This window comes from Neopsephotus bourkii, unplaced genomic scaffold (genome assembly GCF_033783945.1).
Source record: "Neopsephotus bourkii isolate Nb327-2 ecotype Australia unplaced genomic scaffold, CSIRO-AGI_Nbou_v1 NB_318, whole genome shotgun sequence".
NCBI lineage: Eukaryota > Metazoa > Chordata > Aves > Psittaciformes > Psittacidae > Neopsephotus > Neopsephotus bourkii.
This window is the reverse complement of record NW_026900826.1, coordinates 1,739,495-1,767,398: the sequence shown is the minus strand read 5'-3', so window position 1 is coordinate 1,767,398 and position 27,904 is coordinate 1,739,495. Positions and strand designations below refer to the sequence as shown.

The 27,904-nt window shown below is 37.8% G+C and overlaps 1 protein-coding gene and 1 long non-coding RNA gene across 2 annotated transcripts in view; one reads left to right on the top strand and one right to left on the bottom strand.

Moving 5' to 3' along the window:
* GALK2 (galactokinase 2) overlaps positions 1-27,904 on the top strand; it is a 47,233-nt gene that overhangs the window by 2,440 nt on the left and 16,889 nt on the right. The window contains exons 2-7 of the mRNA XM_061347363.1: positions 185-273; positions 1,620-1,743; positions 6,524-6,614; positions 9,455-9,601; positions 22,368-22,466; positions 25,145-25,297. Of these exons, the coding sequence (XP_061203347.1) occupies positions 185-273; positions 1,620-1,743; positions 6,524-6,614; positions 9,455-9,601; positions 22,368-22,466; positions 25,145-25,297 (703 nt within the window). The remainder of the gene's footprint in view (positions 1-184; positions 274-1,619; positions 1,744-6,523; positions 6,615-9,454; positions 9,602-22,367; positions 22,467-25,144; positions 25,298-27,904) is intronic.
* Positions 6,524-27,904, bottom strand: part of LOC133209047 (uncharacterized) — a 110,655-nt gene continuing 89,274 nt past the window's right edge. Inside the window, exons 2-3 of the long non-coding RNA XR_009724573.1 lie at positions 23,507-23,562; positions 6,524-9,074 (exon numbers count right to left, since the gene is read on the bottom strand). This is a non-coding gene — a long non-coding RNA (uncharacterized LOC133209047). The remainder of the gene's footprint in view (positions 9,075-23,506; positions 23,563-27,904) is intronic.

The window sequence follows — 27,904 nt, the reverse complement described above, 5'->3', positions numbered from 1 at the left end:
TAGTCTTCTTGGTCACAGTTAATGTAATTGAAGAGCAAAAATAAAGAGCTTAATGTAGCTCCTGATGTAACAAAGAAAACTGTGTATTTCAAAAAGTTAATTTGAATTTACTTTGAGAAACATCAAAACGTTCTGATTTTTATGCAAATACAGGCTTTCTAAATGTTTCTAATCCCCCTTTCAGATTGCAGAAGCTGAAGGAGATGTTTATATCAAAATTTGGATCAGCTCCCAAGTTTTATGTTCGTGCACCAGGGCGAGTCAACTTAATAGGTAAAAGAGAAAAATTACTCTTTCTTTTATCTGCCATCATGGAAGCCTAGTAGTTAAAAACGTAGAATCCAAATATTATTAGGCTTAATTTTATAAGGTAAGATAAATGGAAAATACAACACTTTACTGGCTTTTACTACACCTTGTTATGAACAACTGCACACTCAAATATCAGTTCTGGAAAAAAAAAATTACAGACAGTAGTGACAGTTTCGAAAATTGAGGTAACTTCTTGCCAGCTGATGGTTGGATACTTTTTTTTTAAGGCTTTGGAAATACAACCTAAAGTAGTTGCTGAACACAGCATCCACAAATGAACTTAGTACATTTTTTTTCTTGTCCATTTAAGTTACCGAATATAACCAGCCACACAGCAATGCATATGATAAAGCATGGAATGATTCTATCATAATCTCGCCTTCCTTACTCTTCTATAGAGATGTATCTACAGAACTTAGAATAGTTAGTTGTGATTCACTGGCAGACTGGAGAGACACAATTATTTTGTATTTAAGACTTGTATTTCTGTGGTAACCTTATTTTTGAGATTTCTCTATTGATGTTAGGACTGTGCTCTCCCTAGGGCTCAGTTTCTTGTATACTCTTAAAGTAACCCTACACATTTGAAGACATTTTAAGTAAAAGGATCCTGCAAAACAGAGTTTTAAAAATTAATTAGTCCATTGTGCAATTAATGATAATTTTTACCTTGGTGTTATGTGAACATACCATACAAGTAGACAGCATATGCTAAGTGGGAATTATTCCCAAGAGGGAGGATGTTTACTACAATCCATATGTGTTGTATGCACTTACATTAATGATTTTTTAAATATAATTTTTTTGGATAAAGGTCTAGAAATTCAATGGGGGTGAGAAACATTCTGCCACAAACCTTATCTGGTGACTGGGGAATCATCCACATGAGCAGAGATCACATGAGGAGTCATATGCTGCCTTTATCTCTTCCAGTCATCAGTTAAATGCAATTGATTTGACTGAATTTTTGTACTGTCACAACAGTGCACAAATAATGTGTCTGTTCTCATTACTGGACAATAATTTATGTAGTGTTGTTTGAGGGTTTTTTTAATTTTTTATTAGCCAGTATTAAAACATGCAGATCTACAAACAGATGCAATAGATAAAATCACTAAAGCAAGAACCAAAGTTTTGTGCAATAGTATGAAATAGAGGAAATACACCCCAATAAATAATAAAGAGTTGAGCCTCTATTCAAAAATTGTCTCACACAGTAACCAACACCGAAGCTCTAGAGAAGCCTTGTTACTGCTATTCTAGGAAGAATTATTCCAAAATATTTTAATTGTCTGTTTCTTTGGTAGGAGAACATATAGACTACTGTGGTTATGCTGTGCTCCCTATGGCTATAGAACAAGATATACTGATTGCAGTAGAACCTGTAAAAACTCAAGTTGTGCACCTGGCAAATACCAATTCTCTTTATTTGTAAGTAATTACTTTGTTTATTCACTAATACTGATGGATCTTCTTATGCCATTGCAATTCAGGTTAACTTTTCAGATCTGACAAGCTTCCATTGCAATATAGAGTTTAATTGTGTAAAATGAACGATACAAGCAGATGGAATCCCACTGACTCCATGCTGTGCATATTAGTTTAGAGCAATGGGTTTGCTACTTTTGTCTCCCACCTGTTCAGATTTCTCTTGTGAGGCCTCCTATTTTTCAGTCTTTGTAAAAGCACAATCCTGTCTTCCCTTCTTTTAGCTCATCTTTCTTGATGTAATTCCTATAACTGCACCAGTTCAATTTCTCCTGGAGAAGGGACTGAAATGTTTTGTAATCAATTAGGGCATATGTAAGCTAACACTCCCCTGCTCTGGAGAACCTGGGGCTGTATTTTCACAATACAACAGCTTTAGCAACAATCCTGGCTAAAAAACTTTATATCCCATCTTTTCCACTTCCTCCACAGCTGCTTGTTTGCAGAATTGTAGACTAATTTAGGTTGGAAGGGACCTTTGGAGATCCTTTGTCACTGTCTTGATCGCCTTCTGCTGGACTCCCTGCAGTTTGCCATGTCTTTCTTGTATTGGGAAACTCCAGAACTGGACACAGTATTCCAGCTATGGTCTCACAAGTGCTGAATGTAGGGAAATAATCCCACCATTCTTTTCAACTTCAGCCACATTCTTCTGCCTCCTTCCTTGTAACAGACTGGTATTTGTGTAGTTGAATGGCAGTTCAGATGAGGTCACTCATCCACATGAACTTTTGAGGGCATTTTGCAAAAATCAGAATCAGCATAAACGTAGTTGAACCTATCTTTCTTAAGCCAACTATTTGAGCTTGTATTCCTGCTTAAAGCTCAGTTTGTTATAAGAACATGTTCTGAGCTGCTGCCTATGGCTAAGGCAGTTGAATTTTTACTTCTGTGGTAAGTGTAAATACTCAAATATTTTTCAATTACTTTGTCGAGTATGTTTTCCCATTATAGCTGGGCTGACTTGAGAGTTTGTCACTGCAAAAAGGTGATGGCTTGCTTCTTTTACCCCTGGTCTCCCTTTTCCTGCTTCTAACACTGATTCACCCTCTCCCCTTTACCACATGTAGTACTTGTTTGATCTTACAGTAAAGTGCACTATTCACCCTTTTTTTTTTTTCCCTGGTTAATTTTGTGTCATTTTAATGAATTGCCATGCACTCAGCACTAAAGTTGACTCGGGGTAAACAGTGGGAACATGCAGTGGTGAAATCGGGGAAAGGAACTGTAAGATGTGAGTGGGACCTTCCCCTTTCTTCAATAGCAGCCTCTCAACAGGTTTAAGCTGTATTGCAAAACCATTCTGCAAGAATAGTTCCAGAATTATAATAGCTTTGATTAGGAAAGGTTGTCATAATGGATACTAAATAAAGTAGTAACCAGAAGGTGAACATTTTTACTTGAACTTTGAGCTCTGGCACATTGCAATTGAAATGGCATCCTCCTAAGGTACATAGTTTGTACTAGATCTAGAATTACAGCCTTTGAATTCAGGCTGCAGGCGTAGTCACTGTATTTTTGTATCTGCCCTTGTTTTCAGTTTGAAATCATGTTTTAAACCATAAACCAAGAAGAGGTCTCAGAATACAGCATTAAGCATTTCTGTTTTGTTGAGACACTGTTGCTTAAAAACAAAGCTGAAACGTCCCCATAATTTCATAACAAAGAAATATTTTTCAACACTTTGAATGCTACACCACATAACAATACTGTTGACAGTGTGTCTTTCTTTCAGATCATGTTGCACTGGTAGATTTATGCCTGTGGTGAATGCATATATATAAGCCTTTGGTGAACAAGAACTATACGCCTCCACAGAATCACTATTTCTTATTTCATTCATGTTTTGTGAACTGGTAAAATGTTTAACAGTTCTGTAGCCTTCCACCTCGATAGTTCATATTAACTTTTAGGAAAACCAGGACAGAGGATAGCTTGCAAGGAAAAGCACCCATGTGCACCCATGTGCACCATGTTTTTCATGATAAATCACCCCAACTATCAGATGCCTTTTATGTTATTTGGGCTAAAATGGTATTCAAAAGTTAGTCTTTTGAAGTTCCTGATACCTCCCCTTCACATGACATTTCTGTAATTGAGAAATACTTGTGCAGAGAATATCTGAAATGATACTTCTCAAAATACCCTGAGAAATACCAGAGGCCGATAATGACCAATCAGTTTCCAACTTGTGGCAAAATATGAAAATCCATTTTTAAAAACCTTAGATTTGTTTTATTTTTCCCCAGAGGACTCGAGCAGAGAAACCAGGTTGGAAAGACAATGAGGTTCTGTGAGAAAGAACCAAACTGCTCTCTCAAAAATAAGGATTAACTATTCAAGCAGTGAATACCACCTCAGCCAGGTGGTTTTTTTACACTACTCAAAAAACTCATCTAATTACAGATAATTGGAATGCTTACACCTAGCCTTAAAGGAGGGGCAAGCTTTCCCAAGAATCCTTTAGAACAGGAAGGCTAGAACAGACAATATCAGAGATTTTTACTTTTTGGGTATGTTTTTCCCAACTTTTTATTTTATTACAAAGTCCTGAGAGCAAACTACGTACTTTCCAGTAGGAGGATTGAAGGCAAGCCTGAACATTTGCAGATTAAGCATAAAGATCTGGGGATCTTGACAGTTCCACTGTCTGTGTTTGTGTGAATGATGTCCATATGAAACATGCCAAAATCAAAGGCAATTTTTCTTCGATGTTCTACCAAAAGATTGCAAAAATGAGCAAAACGCGTTTTAAAAAGTCATTATTTTATCTTGAGAACCAGCAAATACAATCGTAGTATACGTCCTCTTGTTCATTGCAGTTTTAGCTTGTCTGATCATACAAAAAGAATGACAAAGATAATAAATTTTAGAACTTTAATTTGATTTGTATTAAGCACTTTTATGCATTGATTTCCATCAACCTTCCTTTTTTGAAATAATACAGAACTGTTGAAGAAAACAGTTGTAAGCAAACATAGGGTTTTTAAATCTTTGTTACTTTTGACAAGTATTATCTATTTTACACGTACTTTTGTGGGGTTTTGTTAATAATATATTTTAAAGCCATAAGCAAAATGTTGGTTTATTCTCTGGGTTATTGTTCTAAATACACACAAATCTCCAATAGGTAGAATTTACAGCTATTCTCAAAACTTTCCTTGTACTGTAATCTCAAAACTCCCTTTCAGATCTTTTGTGTTACTCTACAAACCCCAGTAATGCCTGACACTAACTTTGTACAATTCTTTGATGCTGCATTGCTGATAAAATCTTGTAAGTGGCATTATTTTGAACAGTTCAGATTGAAAGACAGCAGTCTCTGCTATTTCTGCACAATACTGAATGTTGAAATTGAATGTGTAACTGACATAATGGTCATACTGAGTTGATACTTAAAGAGTGTATGATCTGTCACGTAACACTGAGCTAGGAATACGCTGTAGACTGGTAGTACAAGTGGAGTAACTCACTACAGCATAGCTAGCATTAGACCATAGGAAGAGGAGGCAGGATTGTGGGGCTATTTTTACAATGGTTGTTGGGTTTGGGGGTTGCATAACACAAAAATTTCAGCCTTTAACTGCACCAGAATAAAGTGAAGTTCTCAGACATAATTTGAAGACAATTATATTATTGTGAAGTTGCTTTATATATTATAATAAACAACTATTTGTACCAATAAAAACATCACGCTGGTATTCATTACAGGTATTGACTTACAGTATTGTTTTGGATAATAATAAAACCACCACATTATTTACAGATATAGACTGGGACTAGCCAAAACCGCCAAAATTCCATCCTCTTATGAGTTGCAGACTGTCTAATTTCTTGAAATTACACCTAAATATTCCCAGGGAATTCACCTGCCTCTGTTCATGCTGTTTGCAGACCTTGCCTTGTAAAGCACAGCTTAGCCTGCAGTTCTTAAATATTTTTTGTTAGGTTTTCTTGACATTCTCAGTGCTTTTCCTCTTTGTGTGTTGAGCATCTGCTATAATGACATCAGGCAGATACAGTTATTGGGCATTCAACTGTATAGACTTCTGAACAATTTATGCTTCTTGGTGATTAACTCTTCGGAGGCCACTGTGCATTACTCAATTTTGACAGCACCTATCTTACCATTAGCTTTGTTAGAAACACTCAGGCTTATCATTTTTGTTGTTTTGAAATGAAGATGGAGTAGAAAGAACACTATCAGAATTATCCTGAAAGAAATATACTATTTTAAACTAAATTATTTTATCATGTAACATAAATAATTTTTCAGCATTAGGCCTGTTCTAGTGAAGTGCCATTCAGAGTAAAGGTAATGAAGATGAATTCCTGAGCAGGGATTACCACAGAGCCTGAAGTGTATTTATCTCTTTCTAGGTTTGACAGATAGGATTATTTAGATATTCACTTCTCTAAGGGATCAAGAGAACATACACACGTGATGGAAAGCATACTGCCTTAATTAAGGATGCCAAAGGTAGCTTTCTTTCTGAATTTATTTAATAAAGTCTGTAACTTAAGCAAAAATTCTTATGCTTCCACCTAAGATATCCTTACTGATTTGATTCATAAAGATCTGTAAAAAACCCTTGAAAAACATGGCACAGAAAAAATGAACATCGGAATGCTTTTGTTCATCAGCAGGTGGCAGTAATAAGCCGTGTTTTTTAAACTAAATTTACTGACAAGTTAAAGCCTCAAGGTTTTTCTGTTTTTGCAGGGATTTCAGTACTAGTGTTAATAACATTCAGATTAACAAAACCAAACCTCAGTGGCATAACTACTTCCTGTGTGGACTGAAGGGTATTCAGGTAAGCCAAATCCATTTCACTTATGAAATTATGTGGAAGTAAAATACAACAAGCCTACCTATTCACCTTTAAAGTACTTCCCTGCATTCTATAGCTTTTCTTGACATACAGTTAAGTATTTTAATGTTAAAATTTGAAGAGGAACTATGAGTGGCTTTGTTTTACAATATCTGCAGAGCACTGTTTTTATTACATAAATTGCAATAACAATTATTTAGTAAAGTCATTACCAAACTCATTATCAAGATATTTTTGTAGTTTGAAGTTAAAAAGAATGCTTTCCAATTGAATCATTTAATTAGAATTTGCATTCAAAAAGGTTTGGAGGCTTAGTCTGTCCAGATACAAAGATCCTGTTTTAGTCCTTTTCTTCCTATGGAAGCATTTTAAAAAGCATAAATTTCCATTAATTTTGGAAATCTACAACTTGTGCACAACAACAGAGTGAAGATGGTTCATACAGTAGGCAAAAGAAAGTGTAAAAAGTAGGTAAACAGCATAGAGAAGAAATATTCCAGTAAGAGCCATTACTCATCCAACATTTCAGTGTGTGGAATTTGAATGGGATTTTCAAAATTTCCTGAGTTAAGAGTGCAGCTATGCAGGAAGCAGCGCACTTACGGTAAGGGCAGGAACACTGAACAGACATTTTCCTGAGCGTTATCTTCTCCTTTATGAGCTAGCCTGTCTCCAGATTTGAAAACTGAATGGCTTGTGAAACCAAGTGCTGATGTTGCTGTTGTCCTGGGAGGTAGCCTGAACTCACAATTGAGGCTTCCTATAAATCTCACCTGCTGTTTGCAGGTGATGCATGGCTCTTTGAGGAAAAATCTGATGACTTCTGAGCTCCATGTCTATCCAGTGATCTTTCTGGAAGGGCAGATGGGATAAACAGTGTGGGCTAGGTCAGGAACAGGTCACCACAGCCAGCCAAAATTGTGGGGTAAACGTGCTTTTTAAAGCACATGAAGCTTGCCTGAGGATAGGCCATCTAGGTCACCTCACAGGATGATCCCATAGGTAAGGACTGCAGACAGCCAACAAAGCCAGCCTCAAACCTGCCACAGGAGTCTTCAAAATACAATATGTGGAACAATCAGTGCCACAAATCACTTTATTACAATCCACAGTTCCTAAAGTGACCATCGTCCATGTGTTTAGACCCCAAGAAATTACTTAGGTTTGCAGTAACGTAAGTATTTTCAATTTTGTATTGCTCAGTAACACAGGCATTTAAATTGCATTAACTGTAGCGATATAGATTAGGTTTCTTTACAATATATCCTTTCTTACATTAAGGCTAGCATGACCAATTGACTTTATTTATTTTGCAGTCTGCTACTGAGATTTGTTTCCTAAGGACAAGCTTTCATACTTGAAGGTTAATTTGCAAAGCAGGTTTGCAAACTCTAGTGCTGGCAGAAAAGCAGCATAAATGTTACAGACTTAAGAAACACTGAAATACAAGTACTCAGAGGGTCCAGCGGGATAATCTGTTTATATTAAGTTGAACATGCTATCCTTTTGGGACAGAACTATTGCAGAAGTTGGCAAAGTCCATTTTCATTTTTGAAACTGAAGTACGTTTTCTATTTAAACATTGCGTGATAAGTTTGAAAGCCTGATTCACATTCAAGACGATCCAGAAACTGTGGATCAGTTTCTGGTTACTCAAGCATTTTCTGGTTTTGAACAAGCCTGTCCAGTGTTCTTCATGAAGGGGCATGGGCAGCAATAGTATTTTAGGTATGAATTCCCTTATACTTGGAGAAAGGGAAATTTAATTCTAGATGATGGCAAAAGACATTAAAGGAGGCTCTTTGTGTTTGCTGATCTCTACCATTGGTATTTACAGTTGAAGCTGTTTCCGAGAAAGTAGTAGAAATTTTTTTGAAGGCGGGCATTTCTTTAGGGAAATACTGCTGACTTTTATGATTATTCACATTGCACATAGTTTATTGACATACAAATCTGTATCCGAATATAGCTATTCATATACCCCCCATATACATTCAATGAGTTTCTAATAAGTATTGCATGTTTATTTCAAACTAACAGCAGAGAGAAATTTATACTAAAGTGATTCTAAATACAAAGACAGAGCAACAAAAGAGTAATTAAAAGAGTATGTACACTAGGATTTGTGACTTCAGATTAAATGTATAATCTTTTATCTCCATCATTATGTACAAGTATTTTCAACTTTATTCTAAAAATAGCACAACAGAGACCATTGCTGCTGGTAGGTATGTCTTTGTGCCTCCTAAGGCATAGTGTCCTTCAAGTACCATTGTGGTTTTCTCATTGTCAGTCCTATGGGTGCTTCATGAGATCGGAGGATCTGGATTTGAGTACAGCTGCATAGCTACTAGTTCCTCATCACTGTGATACGGCTCCCTGATACCACTAAGTGAAGCATAAAGTGGCCCTTAAGCTCTTTAGGATGCCTTAAGTAAAGAGCTGTGGAGAAAAGGCCAAAAGTAGGATATAAAGTGACTGGTAACCTCTGGTACTGTCACCATGGCAGTTCAGAGCAGAGCCCACCCACAAAGCTTCGTAAATTCGTGGGCGTTTAGCCCATACTGAATTCTGCTTGGGGTACAGTTCTTTTAGCTCATACATGTTTGTGTACAGGAACTGCAGACATGTATTTGGCAAAGCCCTATCACTGGGTTTGTTCTTAAGGAATAGAATGAAAATTTTCTTTATTCTGCTTATACCAGAAGCAGGTCCTTGGTTCCAGCAGCTCAGCCGAATGATTCTCTTTCTAAGTATCAGATAATTGCAAGCCTGAGCCTGTCTGTTCTTGAAACTGAGATTGTTTATTTTTTCATTGTTAGGAACATTTTGGTCTTAATAACCCAACTGGAATGAATTGTCTGCTAGATGGAACCATCCCTCCAAGTTCTGGTCTCTCTAGCTCCAGTGCTTTGGTGTGCTGTGCAGGACTCGTGACACTAAGAGCTAATGGAAAAACCCTCTCCAAGGTAATTTACTGTAAAACACGAGAGTGTCAGCAGTAAAATTCTACTTAAAATTAAATATTGTTAATGCCTGTAAACATTAAAAACACGATACAATTGTTTTTGCAAGGAGTTGTTGGATATAAACTTAAGATATTGCACAATTGAGCAAACATCTTTGGCCAAATTTTGGCAGGATTTGAATTTGGCAAGAAAACAGGCTTACATTAAAGCTGAAAAAAGGAGCATTATTGTAAGCCTGTATTTTGGCCAACCATCAGGTCCATGCCTAGACCAGATGTGCTATCTTGCAGGCCAGGACTGAGGATATATGTGCTGAAGCATGTGGACCACACCCCCGAGGCCTTTACCCTCTCCCTGAATGACTTTTCATGGCTTTAACAGCAGAGCATCTGCTGGAGGCCTGTGGAGCAGTTTCTTGATAAATTATATAATCAGCACAAAGTAGAGGTAAAATTCTTCCATCTGACTCTCCTTATTCTCTTCACTTTTTTTTTTTTCTGGATGAACATATTTACAATCCAAAATGTATTCCTCACTTTTTTAAACAAACATTAGTCTAAACACAAACCCCAAGTATGTGACCTGTTAGCAGTACAACTGTGAGGAGAATTTGGCTTGTGTAATACAAATTTCTGGAGGAGTCATGGTCCTTGAAGGTGCCATATGGGAGTGAAGTTCTCTCCAGTAAAAATATCTGGTTAAGTGAAACTAGGATCTTAAATTAGAACATTGTCAGGAAGAGAAAAGAACAGATCTAAATATGACTGTTACACATACTTGTGCCTATTGTTTAAGGCAGACATTCCCCACTTGTGATAGAAAGCCAACTTAAAGTGGTACGTGATGATGGCAGCTGTTAAGTGGGATTGTATACAAGTACTCATCTGAGCAATGAGGTAAACAGATCCACACAGAAAGTTTTTGCTGATCAGTTTGTGACTTGCTTCTGTATGTAACTGCAGCAATCTGCTCATAAGTGCTCCGTCTCACATTGTGCAGCTCACAGTGCTTGCTTCAGGAAGGTGTCAAGCAGGGTTAAGACAGAAGGAAGCAGGGCTGGTGAGGCAGGGCAGCTTTTTTATGTAGGGGGATGTCGCTACAGTCACTGTCACACTGCTTTGTGTTGGTGTGGTATGTGCTTATGAGTAAGTAAGGGATTGGACACTTAACAGAGGCTCTAGTTTGTGAGGTGAGACATACAGTGCAATGGTAGATGAAAACGTGGAGTGGAGGATCCCACTTTGATGAACGAGGCTTTGCAGTAAGACAGTTGGAAGTGACAGATGTGCTTTTTTATACATGTGTACCTGCCCTGGCAAGAAGAGTCTGGTTCTGCCCAGATGATCTTACCACAGGTCACCACCATCTTTGATGGTGGTAACCAAATGAGCTAAGCTTGAGAGCTACTGATCCAAATCACTGGAGTACATGTGATCAGAAACTGGGTATCTGCAAAATACTTAAAACTGATAGAGGTCAGAAAACCCAAATTTTACTAGATAGTAGAAATCTGTATTTGGAAAACCAGAAGCCAGGTTTTCATTATTCCAAGAAATACTGCACAGCTTTCTTCAGAGAATAAGTGATACAGCATGTACTTTGAGCTGAATTTACACATGGCTTGGGAGTACTGGCCAGCATTATGCCAGACCCATTTAAAGAAAGGTGCAAAACTCCTTTTGGCATTTTCATAGAAACTTGTGGAGGAACAGAAGGAAGACAGAGACTCCACTGAATGTCTTTCCTTCTCATGTGTCCTGTTCAATCAGCCCAAAATCTCTTCTGCTTGCTGTTTGAAATGTGCTGAAAGTTAATTTTGTGTCTCCAATATAATTGGACAAATACAAGAGACACAATTGCACATTTGTGTCAGGAAATCCTGCTGTCTGCAGCCAAATATTTTGCACTTGTGAAAAAAAAAAAAAAGAGCAATTAATGTACAGATGAGAATTTCCAATAGCCAACATAGGAGCTGGTAAGAACATACCCAAGGTTTTGTGTGCTTGCACGGACGAAGAGACCTGTTTGTGGTAGCTAAGACAAAGAATGACAGCTCTGAAGAGCATTTACTTTTGTCCAGGCTCTTAAATTTCCCCAAATCTTACAGGACAGTAAAACCAAGTTCAGTGTTCTTGGCTAATTTATGATTTAGCATTAGAGACCTCTTACATCTAGCTAAATCCAGATTCTCTGTTGCACTGAATTTATGCTTAGCCTTGCAGAACTGCTTTGGATAAGGCAGTGCTAGTCTGAGTATAAATTAGAACAACCTAGGCATGTGAGGCCTCAGAAGTATAAAACGTGCTCTGGCCACTTCTTTGCAGCTCTTAATGCATCCTGTGCTGGTGTCAAATGGTATCTGTGCAGGATCCAGTAATGCTGGCCGGGTATCAGCTGAGAGCTCCCGCATGGCAGGGGAATTCTTAGCTGACTAGAAATGGGGACTTTGCAGATCCTTTCTACTAGAAAGCAAACCAAGACCTTGCATTTTTAGGGCTCTGAATATTTATGTGTTTATTTTTAAGGAAGAAATATCGCTTTATGTCACCTCTCTGCCTTTTTTTTCCCCAAAATGTTTTAGTGTTGTGAAAGCTGTACATGGTGGTATTTATAAGTGACAGTATTTGGTCACAGTGGTAATTTTATGAGAAAAGAGATGAGATGCCCCTCATTAGTCTGACGGACTTCGCAAAATCTTAATGTGATGGTTTGTAGCAGCAAGACACAAGCTTTTGGCTCTGGAATCAAATTTGGCTGAACTGTAGGGCTTCTGTAGCCAAAGTTATGAAAATATGACCTTTCACTGAGTAGAACTTTTATCTGTTTTGTTTCTGTGAAACTATTTTTATGAGAATATTTTAGTTATATGCTCTTTTTCCTGATAAATGTAAGTTTAAAATAGTAGCTGTGGAGTACAAGTTTCTGAAATTCAGAGCTTTTATGAGATAACACTTCCAGTGTGAAGTTTGGGCCTATGAGATTAAGAGCCAAAACCAACAAAAATGAACAATATTGTAAAAGGATCACTAGAATTTCTTGGTGGCTTACTTTAAAAATAGTATCTTTTTTGATGTTGAAAACAAAATCAGGAAAAAAACTGTGCTCTCACTAATTGCTGTGTGCAGCAGCCTGCAATGGGGCATTGTTTCAGTGTGCATACAGTCTTTTTTTCTAAAATCCCATCACACACACACACAATAGTTTAGGGAAAATACCAGTCCAAGACAATTCAGCCAGATGTGCAGTGCTAACTAGTTGCAGCAGTGCAATAGCATTCAAGTAACAAGATGGAAAATTTAGAATGCAGTCTTTAAAAAGAATCCATTTTTCTCCTCCAAAGTGGATGCCAGTCTAACACTCTGTTGGCATCACTCAAAGAACAGCAATGCTCAGTATTAGCTTTTGATTTTAAAATGATTTTTTATTTTGCTGTTACAAAATCAATCTTTTGTAGAACTTTTCATCAGGAGAAGATATATTTTGTAAAGGAAATATAATAATGTTCTAAATTGTCCCAGCTTTGTGTTTCATGGTAGGAATTAATGAGTACAGAAAATCACTTAGTACTTTTGAATAACTAGATTTACTTGAAAGACGTGATGATAATGTTGCTGTCCAAATGTTAAATCTTGTGGTACTAAGTTATCTCCAGCCACCCTGACATTTTTTTCTGTTGCTCAAAGGCAACTGTGCACACACTGGGAAAAATAGATCAAAAGCTAATAAGGTTTATTTAATTTAATGTGAAATGTTGCACATAGAAAGTTGAATTATATTTGGCTCTATCTAGACTAAGAAAAAAATCTAAGTCAGGCAGAATGATAAAGAAACCAAATCTAATCTGTAATGGCACAGTGTCCATTGGCTTCAATTTTCTCAGAATATGGCTCAAATGAATTTGAGTGTGAGATTTGGAACTAGATGATCTTAAAGTCCTTTCCAACTCTAACTATTCTATGATTCTATGATTTAAACATGTTTAAACAGTTACGGTACCTGGTAATGTCATTGATTTCAGTGGGAGAACAGATAGGCTAACTGGGGTCCTTTCAGCTGAAGCCTGTATATAATAAGGAAAGAGCTTTAACTGAATACTTTACCACTTCCTAATGATTTTTCTGCTGTGTAGTAGGGCTTTAATATCTAGCTCTCTGGCAAGAAAATCTGTGAGTATTCATGTTGATAGTATGATGTTGAAATTAACAATGCATGCTGGTAATGCAAGTTGGGATTATTTTATAATATTGCTGCATCAAAAATGTTTGATAGATGCATGCTCAGGTTACATATGTGAGAAACTCAAACTGCTTACAGAAAAATTGGGACATAGATACTGTATTTTAAAGTACTGTTAATATTGAGAAATGTTAAGGTTCCTTTCTCCCTGTGGAATTAAAACCCAGGGGTTTTTAACTTGGTAAATTTGACTCTGTGTGTTTGTAATCAAGAAGAAACAGAGTACTTTGGAGCAGTGGTAATCAAAGGCCATAATCTCTCATCAACCAAATTGATAACCTTCTATTTGAACATGTTAGAGGGCAGACAAAGTCAAGCCAAGATTGCTGTGCTTATGAGGACATCCAGATACTATCTGACAAATATTTTCCCATTTTGGAAGAAAGTAAGCATAATTACCTTGCAAAACATATATGAAGTTCAGCTAATTGGGATTTTGTATGCAAACTGGAAGCAGATGGCAACTTCCAGCAGTCTATTCCTAGTCAAGACCAGATATTAAAAATAAGGACATTCCTGGTGGTAAAAAGAACCTCAAAATTTGGGCATCATTTTATACTTTAATAAATAAAACACAGTGCCTTGTAGTTCAGAAGTTATTTTTGCATGTCTGTACATATGTATAAAATGTGCACACATTGAAAAAAAAATTACCATCTAACTAGACTCTAAATATTCCTTAAGTGATGGAGAATGTTTTCTTCTGAATGTCAGATGCACATCCTTAGCTATAAATGTTTCTTCCCTGTGTGCTGTGAACCAAACCCTGTAGAATTTCATAGAAAATCTACACTAAATTTGCCATTAAATGACCAACGTTATTTGTTGTAAAGGGAAACAGTAGACTTGAGCCTGACTTTTCAGATTAAACTGGCCAGAATGTTCATGAACGTGAAGTGGGGAACCATTACTGTGTTACTGTTGGGGAACCGTTACTGTAGAGTGAACGTATGCATAGGACTTACGGCTCAGTAGATATGTAACTACTCCAGTTACATAAATTTGCATACTGAAGAGACTTTTGGAGCACTGAAAATGACACTCCTAGATTACCTTGTATTTACAAATACGTTTTCTTCATGGAGCTTCCCTTCACAAACAACAAAACTTAAAACAGGAAGAAAATTGTGGGGTTGTTTTTTCTTTTAGTTTAAAGATTAGCTCCCACTACTCCTGCATTATTCCATACAGAAAATATAGCATGTTTAACTTGGGCCAAAATGAGCTTACATAAAACCACCAAGGCAGATGTAATTTAATACTATCATTTTATAGAGAAGGTTGCTTTATTTTGGCTGCTGTCATTACAGATTTGTATATATCAAGTTTCTGGGTAATGCAGGGTGAACTGTTCCAAAAAAATACTAAGCAACACTAATTCTGTTTTACTAACAGATATTTGCCTGTCTCCTACTCACTAATTGTCTTACTCTTTTAAGAGGTTTAATCTTACACAAGTTTACTTCTTTAAAGGTCTGTGTGAGATTGAAAGGGATTGATCACTGGGATAGAATATATTGACAGTGACAGTTATATAGGGACAAATTCTATCACAGTTTACATACTGTCCAGACCCATTGCAGGAGTGAAAATCAGAAGAGTTGGCCCTTGGCCTCTTAGTCAGCAAGAGGACTATTAAAGGTGAAACTCCTTTATCTGTTCTCACTCAGATAAATCTTCAGGTTTACATTTTTAGGATTTTTTTTTGTAAGTAACTGATCATCTGTTCACTGTCATTATTCCTCAGATACCTAACTAAATACCTTTGTGCATTTTGGCCTTCATAATCATTTTCAATACCATTAAATGGAGAGAAACTGAAATAAATGATGGGGCAACAGAGAATCAGACCTATATTGTGTGGTTCATAATTTATCATGTTGCTGAAGTATCAGGGTATAGATGGCCAATTTAACACAATGCTGGATTGTGCCTGGAAACAGTCAGAAAAATATTCTTTTATCAGTTCTTCAACATTTTTGGAAGGCAAAAAATACTTGGTTGAAAATCACAGCCTGAATTTTAGGTGTTTCATACTGAAGCATAAGCAAGCAGAAAAACAATACGCACTAGTGAAAAGTATCAATTCTTTGAAAACCCACTTTTCCGTTAAAAATCCCAAACACGGTAACACGATGCAGAGCTATTGATGAGTTCATATTACAAGAAATCTCTCCATCTAGAATAACTACACATAAGGCAACTAATAATAAAACATCACAACCCTTCTTTGTCAGACTAAATTGTATCTCCACTAATATGATTTCCCAGATTACACTTTCTGCATGCTGGATAGGAAATCTTATGGCTCAAAGATAAAACAGATTTAAGTGGTAGTAATTTCTTTCTTTGTAACCCAAGATTGACTTGCTCCTTATCAGGAAGAACCTTAAATTGCTTCAAACAAAAAGCAGAGGTAGTTAGTAGAGCTCTTAGATCAAAGGCTAGCCTAGGTCTGCACATGGGGGCCTGTTCCCTGTAGAAAAACTGGTAGGCGCTGCCTGCTGCAATAGGGTACATTCAGAATCAAACTTCTGACAAGGAACAGTCTGAAAACAAAACCATTTTGTACACTGCTTCAGATTTTTCCAACTGCTCCAACTAAAGTTACCTAAATCTGAGAGTTCTGTTTTGAAATCTTGAGAGACAGCAGCTTCCTTAATCAAGTACTTCACATAAATTTCTTAATGCTTAATTGCTTATAGGGCATGTGGGTGAATTGTATGCACTGCGATTCTACTCCTAGTGTTGATGCTTTGTATTGTTTTCATTACAGATATTCTCATTTAATGTGTTGCATCTTCTCTTGCTGGATAAACAACAAAAACCCCTAATCATGCAACTTACTGATACTGAACATCTCCCAGTGAAGTACAGCCAACCTGGCACGTGTACTTGCCAACAGCTATAAAAGTACTGTTTGTGTTTGCATGTATCATATTGGGTCTGGCATTCAAGAGCTGAAATATTTAGTATTTCTTGACAGATCACCAGAGAGACATCAAGGTTTAACTCACCTACCAGCTACTACTACTGTCATGTTATGCTTGTCCCTCTCCCATGTTCAGAGGCTGAACTGATTAATTGTACAAAATAGCTCAGGGTATTGCTAGATTAGGTTTAGGTATTTAACTTTCCATCCCAGCTTCCCTGCTTACTATTGCTTCTGTTTGCAGACCTCACTACAGTCAGCAGAAGGGAACAGTTTGTTTTAGCCATGCCACTGCAAAACAGGTTTAAACAAAGGGACATTGCACAAGGGTGGCCAACATGGCCACATAATCTTTCCTGTTGACTGAATGTAGTGTCAGGATGTTAACCTCAATGAAAGACATGGAATACTAGTGCTGAACCAGTTGAGATGGCATTACCATATGTCTATATCAACACTAATTAACACACATTTTACGTGGCTCATTTGCCACATAAAAATAGCAAAAGATGCAGTGACATTTTCTCTAAGGTAGTTTTAAGAAAGGATGTAAGTCTGCCTCTCTTCTTTCTGATCAACTGAGATAGTTAAACTGGAAAAGATTCAAGGAAAAGCCATGTGGATGAGCAAAGGTACAGAATGACCTCTGTAAGTCAGCTAGGACTCTTTGGAAAAAGGCACTTGAAGAAGGGAGTGATAGAGGCTCATAAAATGATGAATGCAGTGGATGGAGTGGATAGGAATCAATTCTTCATTGCCCTCACATTATAAAAGCTAAAAAGTATTAAATGAAGCTATTCAGGTGCATGTTAATAATCAACAAAAGGAGATGATTCTTCACCTGATGAGTTGTAGAAGTCCTTATTACTGGATGTTCTACTCGTTAAAAGTTTGAATGAGTTGAAAGGGAGTCTGGACAAGTTCCTATATAAGAAATCCATTGTTGAGAACTAAGTGTGCAAAATTTGCATTCAGCTCAGGAAAGCTCTTTTATCAAAAAATAACGTTCTGGGGAAATACCCCGAATACTTGTCCTTTGGTCCATACCGAGAGCCCACTTTCAGGTAGAAGATGCAGAACTAGAAGTTGCATTGGTCTGATCCACAAAGGCTGCTTTTATGTTAATATATACTATATATTTTTATTCTAACTGAAGTCTTTTAATGAATTTTAGCTAGGTGACAGCCCCTTACTAACAGGCATTATATGCACTTCCCTTCTTGGCTAGGGTTTATTTTTTTGCCAGGGGTGGGCAAAATCCAAGGAAACATCTCCTGATGTTTGAGCTTTACTTTTTTAATAACTATATTAAATACATAACTTTGATTATTTAATAGTGTAGGTGACAGCTCTGGACTTACTGTCTACATGACAGTTTTTATTTACAAATGATGACCTGATCTAGCCAGTCCTGTTGGAACAACTTTGTGAAACAATAATACAGAAATGCAGAGGGGCAGTAGCATATGTGGATCATAGAACAGTAGGATAAGGAAATTTGTGCTTCATCTGGTTAAGTAGTTTTTTTCTGGAGTCATAATGCTACTGTTCAGATCCATTTTTACTTTGATTTTCTTATCTTTTTGTTTCCACTTTTCATTACCATCATCTTAAAAAGACCTTAAACTCTCCCTGCAAAGGTTTCCCTGAGACCAAGTGTTCTTTAGAGAAATAAGCCACAATATGGGAAATAGGGAGGATTCTGAATTCTCATTTCAGCTTTATGACTGATTCACGTGACTTTGAACAAATCATGTAGATATCTGTGCTGTCTCTAAATTGAAGATAACAGCAGCCTTATAGGAATGCTTTTAAAGTATGTAGACTTCTGTGAAGACTTACATTACAATTTATTAGCATTTCTGAAATACTGCTTTAGGGATGGAAAAACATGCTAATGAATCTTGGGTGTGAAGAACTAGTTATGTTTTGTGGTTGGCTTGAAGTGATCTCTCCACAGATTGGAGTACATGGGCTGAAGTGTAGTCTATGTGCACACGGGGTTTATTCTTGCTACATATTTCTCATGGTGCTTCATGAAGAGCAAATGTCTATTTTCACCTAGCTGTACAAGAAAGCCTGTTTAAGGCTCCTGCAGAAGAACTCGGTAGGGGTGACATTGTTTGTTTGATATGCCTAACAGTTTACTTTGGACCCTACCAAGGAGGGGCTGGCCCCCTCTGACCTACCTGTCTGGCAGATGGTGCTGTATCTCCTGGGGCATGGTCCCCCTAATGTGGCTGTGAGAATGCTTGAAGTTACTTTGCTGCAGGAACTGCAGTGCAGCCAGGAGGAAGGTGGGGATGCAAAGCCTAGGTATCGTTCAGACATACATTTGAGATGTTGCCAAATTGTGCAGTGAAATCTGGGATCTGGGAAGCTCTGTATTTTTACAGGTGAGACATACACTAGGGATAGAGACAAATAACAGGTGATTTAAACAGTCCCTGCCCTCCCTTCTGAGTGTTGCAAGCTGAGCGGAAATAAGGCAGAAGTTACTTCCTTTGCCTACATGGTTCCAACAATTTTCTTCCTTACAGATATTTTCTGTGGAAGCCTAAAGTCAGAGAACTTGTGTAGCAAAATAAGTTTTTTCCCGTTCCTAGTAATGAAGTCACACGTATTTATGCACTGTCTTCTAAGAATCCCAAGTAGGAATTAATAATTACAGAGGGGGAAGATACTCATTTTACTGAGGAAGTGGAGACATGATGAATTAAAGGGAATTTCCCAGAATCACAGGAAACAATGTAGAGCTAGAAATGGATTCCATTCGGTTCACTGTTTCAGTCACAGGACCATCCTTTTCCGAGTACCAGATACGTACACAATGCTCTCCAGTTTAGTCTTCACATTAGTTTCCAGTGCTACAATTCAGTTCCTCTGAACTTTGCCCTTTCACTCATTTTAGCAAAAAGGCAAACATCTGCCCATTTGTCTCAATAGTAAGTAGAAACTGCTTTCTATACAGATGATTTCCTCTCCATTCACATGCTTCTCATCCTAGTATTGGAAGGCCAGCCTGTGTCAGCCAGGGCCTGTTTAAATTAGAAACCAAATAATGTTTCAGGGATGCCTTGGGCTGTCTTGTGGAGAGGGTTCTTCTCAACCCTTGCCAGTTACTACTTGGTGGTCCTGCCAATCCTTGCTAAGTTTCAAAACAAAAGTTGCTCAAGCTCGAACAGCGCTGCTGGCCCAGCATACGCAGCTGGATGGCTGGTGAGCTGGGACGCAGTGAGGCCCAGTGCTTAACCAGGCAGTTCACCAAACCATGTAAAGGGACTGGGGAGTGGCACTGTCCTAATTGCTAACATTCCTGCTCTGCAAGACTTCTCCTGATATTTATTTAATAAGCCCAGGATCATAAAACCTCAACGATTTAAGCAGTCAAGTGGTAGCTGATGTGTATATGGACATGACATGCAGCAGACTAAGTGAAGGGTGAAATGCTTAATTTTGGACTTTGCAAAGCTTTATCTGGCAATTGCAGGTGAAGTAATACCTCAGGCGTCTGTGTCCAGGAGTGCAGTATACACTGTGAGTGCCTCAGGAACTGTACTTTGGGCCAGGTTTGCAGAGCCACAGCTCCTTTTTAAGTGTTCATGACCAGTGTGCTGGTGTAGTTTTCTCAGCCACTGTAGAGAAGTTTCTGCTGCTGCCAGTGAGTAATATTCATGGACTTCAGTCTGATGTCTTCTGCCAATGGCTACAAAAGTCAGGGATGTGGTATTGCTCTGTTCTCTGAGGGGTGAAAGGCAGGTTCAGCAGAACTGGGTGAAACATGCCAGCACTTCCACATCCCAGCAACAGATGTTTGTAAATAGTAACGCCTTCACATGTAGAAAGGAGCTGCTGGTGTGGAGGTTTGTGCTTTCTCTTCTGTGGAGCTGTTGCTGAGTATTTAGCATTAAATGGGTGAAAAAAAGGCATCACTACATTCATTAGCATTTCATTTTCAGCTTGTAATGGAGCAGGGACATATGGTGATTGGACCAAGAAGCCTAAGGTTCAAATTGGAAATGAGACTGCTTGGAGTGGACATGGGGCAAAGGAAGAAAAATGAATTTTGGTGAACCTGATCTTCAGGAAAAGTCAGGCACTAGAAGATGGTTTTTATTCAAAAGAAAGAACACCGAAATGTGTGATGTTCCTGTACTTTCTCAAGAAAAAATAAAAGAAGCTTTATTTCAGCTCATCTTTGAAATGCACAAAGGGAAAGCAGTACAGAAAGGGAGAGTCTTTTTGCTGATTGTACTTTCTGTGTTCTCTCATTAACGGTCCTGGGAGTGGTCATTTACCATGTTTGATTCGAAGAGATCCAGCCTGCATAGTTTTAGAGTAACTTTGTTAATGTTCTTTTGGTAACTTCTGCTTATCAGCCTGAGGCTTATTGGCTTTAAATGCATTGTGAGCTGAGTAAATTGGTTGTTAGTGCATTTGCAAACAGTTCAGCCTGATTATATTGATCTAAGCACCAATTTTACAACTTTGCCTGTGGTGCCCTTACAGAAACTGAGGAGGAAGCAGGCAGGCACGCTGCACATACCTCTCTTAGCATGGTGATTTACTGCCTCTATCTGCTGCCTTTTACAGCTGTGTGCTGGCTAATGTCCCTGTCTTGCTGGTTAGTTTGTTTCAACACTGTGATGCTACATCCTTAAGTGTGCAATCTGAATCTGACTTTGCCACCAGACACCAGGACTATGGCTTTTCTAAAGTACTTTTTCCCATTGCCTGTGGTTACCTTGTGCTTAGAAAAAATAGTAGGGGTCACAGTTGGTGGATACGGATGCTTTCCTTTTGACTTACTTTCTTTTTTCTTTTCCTAGCCTGTGTTCTTTGACCACTTTCCAAGGCTTCTCTTGTGTATGTTTTGACATGGCTTGATAGCTGAAAGCTTTACTGTAAATTATTGGTTTTGACAGTTACATAGTGATATTCCACCCTCCCATAGTATCCTCTGACCTACTGATATCAGAATGCACAAAGATACGCCTGAAATGTCACAAAAGAATTCAGATCACATCTAGTTACAAATTAGTTCAGATAAACAGTGTAAGCAGAGTACAGTATCTCAAGCAGAAATGACAAGCACCACTGATTAGAGTATTTATATTGAGAAAGGGTTTCTGAGTTAAGTTTAATACGTGAATCCTGATTATGGAGCCAGTGCATTTAAACAGTAAAATGTAACGACTTGCTGTTATTCCGTAAGCTACCAAGGTACATACATAGATGGATTCAACTAATATATATAAACAAAATAATGGATATTGGGATGGAAGGCTGAAGGGAATGGATGGAGGGAATAAGGAAGGTGAGAGGAGGACAGCTGCAAGAGTTAAGCATCTAAACAGAGATACCCTGAAAAGCACCTGGCTATGGTGGGTCCAGTGCAGGCTGAATAATGGATTCTTTTTTGCTTCAGAACAAAAGGAAAAAGGGGCCATGTGGCAGCTTACACTAGTTGGTGTATGGGAGACAATGGTTTCAGAGCTGTATCATCATCTCCTTTGTTTTCTCACTAGTTCATATGTAAGCAGTATAAAAATACCATCTTTAACCTTGGCTGAAGGTTTATGTTAATGTTTTTTTCAGGTGGAACTTGCAGAAATTTGCACAAAGAGTGAACGTTACATTGGCACAGAAGGTGGAGGAATGGACCAGTCGATCTCTTTCCTGGCAGAAGAAGGAACTGTATGTGGATCTTTGTAATCTAAACTAACAATGTAATATTAATGTATGTTCACAAAAATACCTTCATATGTATCTGGCAGAAAGACAAGAAACTGGAATACCTCAGTGTTGGTATGCAAATGAAACAGGAATTGTATAAACTTGTGTACAATGGAATATGACAAGTTTGAAAGAGTAAGATGATGAAAATGAAAATAGACAAGAAGGAGGAAAGAAGAGCTGTCGGGAAAGCTGTACTCAAGAAGACCACTAGGCTCCACACCATTTGGCTGATTGATCACTGAACTTTGAATGTGTGAGATGTAATGAAGTCTGAATGGTCGGTATGTCTTGTATTCAGTGCAAATGGGATAATTATTACAAAAATGCTTTCTTGAAATGTCTTATAACCAAGAAGTTCTAGGAAGTTTTGCCAGGTTCAGTTGCAAAGACAATGGGGATTTTTTTTCCCCAGTTTTGCTAATTCCAGACAATTCTGTGGCTGGATTCTGATGCAGAAGGCATTTAGCTGTCTTAAACGTGGTGACAGAAGGTGGACTAGCAATGATAAACAGGACCTGCCAAGTTATGCATGAGTGCTTGCAGTGGAATTTACCATGGAGTTCATCCACTGTCCCAGAAGGTGCACAAGACTGTGACTGTTCAAACCTAAAACTTGCCAAAATACTTGTATTGAAATCAGTGTAGCGTTTCATGACATTTACTTACTTTCCTTATAACTGTGCTATTCAACATCTACAGCTTTCATTCCTTAATGCCAGATCTTGTATGAAATAAGTTATTTCCTAGATTTACACCAAACATTTAATTCTATCATGAGACATATGTTGTATTCAGTTTCACATCTCCTGTACCTACTTTAGACCTTTCCTTCATACTTTATACTGTTAGTAGTAAACACACAGCTACATAAAAACTGAAGGAAGCAGTGTGTTTTCCTGGCATACACAGAGATGATCATAAAGTGGAGGCTTTTCTGGTGTATTGAGGTGGGGATCAAAAAGGCAAAGAAGATGTTAGAAAAGAAATTGTGAACACACCTGAAGGTGTCCTTGTTCCAGTATACTTGCAGCTGAATGCACTTCTGGCCTCCCATCTGAAAAAAAGAAAAAGAATGTGAAAAGTACATTCAAGGACACTGAGCTTGATCAAAGCTGGTTTTTTATATGAGCATTGACTAAATAATTTAACACTTTTCAGCTTGGAAAGCAAGTATCGTTGCAGGTGTATTCTGAAGCTCTGTAAAACCCCTGAATGGTCAAGAGAAGGTAAATTGAGAATTCAGGGTTTTTCATAGTGGAAGAACTAATAGAAACACAACGACATTAGCAAACAGCTTGTTAAAAACAAACAAGGAAGTCTGGGGTTTTTTTCCCCAAAACCATTCATTGTTAAATAGAGACATATTGTATGTCGTGGAAAGCAAAAGGGTTCAAAAAAAGACCTTTCTGGATACTCTGATAGAGTTCTAGCCTATTTGTAGCTGCTAAACCTAAGTCTGATGTTTCTTCCAGTGTGAGTGTAACTGCCATAAAATTCACTTATAGGAAGCTGGAAAAATATACCCCAAGAAAAAGATTGCTTTGTATCTGTCCCATTTTTATATTCCCCCTAAATATCCATTTATGGCTTCTGTCAGAAATGGGACACTTGACCAGCTTAGTGGTACATTCTGATCTAATGTAGCAATTCTGAAAGGGTATATTTAAATGTAAGCAAGCTTGTCTGTCTTGATAGTAGTTTTGTGACGTGGTCCAGAATCTCAGTGGCAGGGACTAACACACATGCTGTACATAATGTACAAGCGGATTTGTCATTGTTTATTTAGCACTCTAGCTGCTCAAGGAACTCTCTGGGGGTGAACAATGCCAAAACCAGTAAGACATCCGTGCTTGCAGAGTTACAGTCTATTCTAAGAAGCCAAAGCAGGGCACATGATTTACAGTTTATCCCAATGAAAAACCAGATGTGAATTTAATCTCTTGATTACATTACATCCTGAAATATTTAATTAATGGATGCCTAGCTTATTCCATGAAAAGGTCGCAAATGTTGGGAACATCTTACGCAGCCATTGTAAGGCATCTGTGAGGCAAGGCAGTCTCATGTCAGAAGGAAGGAAATCAACTACAGTTTGCTATATAGTTTTATTTTACTTCTCTGTTTGACTGCCTATATGTAACATGATTACCGTCTCCAGTCAGTCTTAGAATTTTGGTACTGTACTGTACCTCAGTGGCCTAATTGTGATTTAGTGGAAAGGCAGAAAGCTAAGGGGAAGATGGACATTGGGAAATGGAATGTGAAGCCCCGTGTTTCTAGTGGCATGCACATTAGCTTCAGCCAGGCCTGGTACTCTTCTGTAGATCAAAGAAAAACTGTTGTCTTGAACAGGCAAGAAAAATAGGTTGGGTGGGGTTCTGTGAAATGCTGAAAAAACCCGAAGACTTAATGGAAACATTTTAAAATCCAGCTACAAGGGGAAGGTTTGAAATGTATGTGTAACTTGGCCAATGAGGTTAGAGCTCTTTTCTCGCTGTTTCATGTCAGTTTTCTTGCCTTAACTGTCCCTGGATTCTCAAGAGGAAAAACATGCAAATTTGCATTTGATTTATAGAACTAAGTGCACTGTTAGCTAGTAGTAAATTAAAACTAACCATTCATTTTTCTTTCAATAGGCCAAGTTGATAAAGTTCAGTCCTCTGAGGGCAACTGATGTTAGACTTCCAAGTGGAGCAGCGTTTGTTATTGCTAACAGTTGTGTTGAAATGAACAAAGCAGCAACTTCTCATTACAATATTAGGGTAATGGAGTGTCGTCTGGCTACAAAGGTAACATATGGTTTATGTCAAACTCTAATGAAACCTTCATCTAAAAAGTGCCTTTTTTCACTTCTGACCGATCATATCTTTAACACCTGGCTAGGTGCTACTTTAAGTAGCATTTTTCTTTCCAGAACCAGACACGTCCATCTCTGCAGAAACAGAACTCCTGCTGAGTTTAATGGATGTGTAGAGACTGTGCCCTTATATAGAAGATTATGCAATTTAGCTCTATTAAATATATTTTGTATTATATGTCAATAGACAAAGTAAGTCTACTTTTCAGCAAAAAATATTCTCAGTTAAGAAGATAGACTGTTTCTAATTAAAGCTGAATAATGACAAATAATGGAAAGCAACCAGTGTGGTCACACGTTTATATATGGCAATAGATGTGTATTTTCTAGGATTTAGAAGACATCAAAGCTGCTAGTTGGAGGCCTGGAAGTAATATTGGAAATACTGAATAGCAGCATGTATGTCAGTGCAAACTTTAAAACCAGGCTTGAATCAAACCCCAACATTTAGATTGTGCTGCCAGTTTACAGCTTGCAATTAGCTCTAAAATGAACGGAGTCTGAACATGAAAAAATTAAGTTCCACTTTAGTTCTGGATTCTGTAGATGATACAGTTAAGAATATGCAGGTACAGTGTTTTATTTGAATTTGTTACAGGAATATGGTGAATTTTCCTTTGATTAGATTAAGTGAGGAGCAAGCATAAAGCTTCAGTGCAGTTATACCCAAAATAGTGTGCTGTGTGAAAGAACAGGATTGGGTCACAAAGCCTAGATGGAAGTTTTAAACACTGCAGCATGGCACTCCTTGCCACAAAACACCCAGAATTGAAGCAGTACTCAAAAGTACTTTGAACATCTGGTGGCATCATAATTCTATGAAAAATTACTGGAGTTAATGCTGAAAGAAAAGAGTTAAGGTGCTCAGATACTGACAAAATGTAATATAAAATATCATGTTGAGATATCTTTTGAGGATGGAAGCTAAACTTCAAATGACTTTTTAAATGGGCTTTAAGCACAAGTGTAAAGAACATAGCTGCATTGTAGGTGTATGTAAGATATAGCACGAATAATAGCACCAATGACCAGGGTTAAAGCTGTCACTGAAGTTCATTAACAGATTCTTACACCATTAAGAAAGATAAGGACGTGTCTGTGTGTTGGTTCTGGTGTAACTGATAAGCCTCTAATTTAGGAGAGTTAATCGACTAAGTAGGTATTTTAGCAAGAGCTTCTTTTGGAAGTTTTTTTTAGGTAAGAACTATGGAGCCTTCACAGAAGATTTATTCTAAACAAAAAGCAAACTAGAACAATACATGGAGCTGTAAAATGTTTTGAACTATTGCTCCATAGGCCAGGCTTTGTGAATTGAATCACAGTTTTCTAAATTGCTTGCAATGATTGGTTCCATGCAATAAACTGAAAAGGTGTTAAGGAAAGATAATTGTTTTTTAACACTCCTGCTAGCTATGATGCAATCTCCAAAGAAGTGCCTTTAGCAGATGCTTGATTTTAAGGAAACTAACAACATACACCTGCCTATTTTTACACATATGCTACCCAGATGGAAAGCTGCACACACTATAAAAATACACTGAGCCAGGAAGAAACCCTGTGTTTAGGAACAGGTCACAGTGGGGTGAAAGAGGGCAGGTATGTAAGTGGAAGCAGGGAAGTTTTTTAAGCACCATTACGCTAATGGAACTATGAAATAACCTGCTGGGCCTCGCAGTAATGCTTTAAAAGAAATTCTCATTGGTAAGTGGACTTTTTTCCCCTTTCTGCTTCAGGTCATTCTAGAATTTCATACTGTTTGCAGGAAGCTCCATATAAGTAAAGATGCCAGCCAACACAACATATCCCTGCTGGCATTAACGTAGAATATTTTGATGTTACTCTACCCTACAGCAAGTAAGCTCTTGATCATCCTCACAGTATTATCTTTCTCTGGTTCTGTTCCTTTTCCTTCCCTTCTGGATGATCATTCTTTTCATTATTAGGATTGTTTCTTTCTCTATTCTTCTTGTAGCCTCCAAGTGCTTTCCTGTACTCTGATAGTGTGTTTAAAGACATTTATGTTCTGCAGAACACTCACTATTCCAAAGGAAATTAACTTGCACTTCAGAAAACTCTCACAGTAGGTGCTGCAGGATGAACACGAACATTAGCGAATGCTGTGCTCTCCCCTGCTTCACTGTGTGTGGTTCGCTTCACTGTCAGCTACAGAGTACTGCCAAGAATGTCTGCAACTGCAATGCCATATTGTTAATCAACTCATGTTTGTTAAATGCGGAAAGATGCTCTTATGTAGAAATGTCAAGTGTAAGAAAGATGTTGCTATATAAGTATTCCTATATGTACTCCTAGTCAAATTTTATTTATATTTGTGCTATCATTTACTAAGCTTGTTTTCCTCTCAGCTGCTAACACTTCTACAGTGTGCCTGTGTTGAACAATAAAGCATACAGGTGCTATGTTCTGACAGTTAAGAGCCAGCTGCATGATGTCCACACCTTTGATCCACGCAGTCAGAGATCATCAAGAAAATATCCAACTGGGGGATCAGTATTGGGATTACTCCTGTTCATTAAACAGA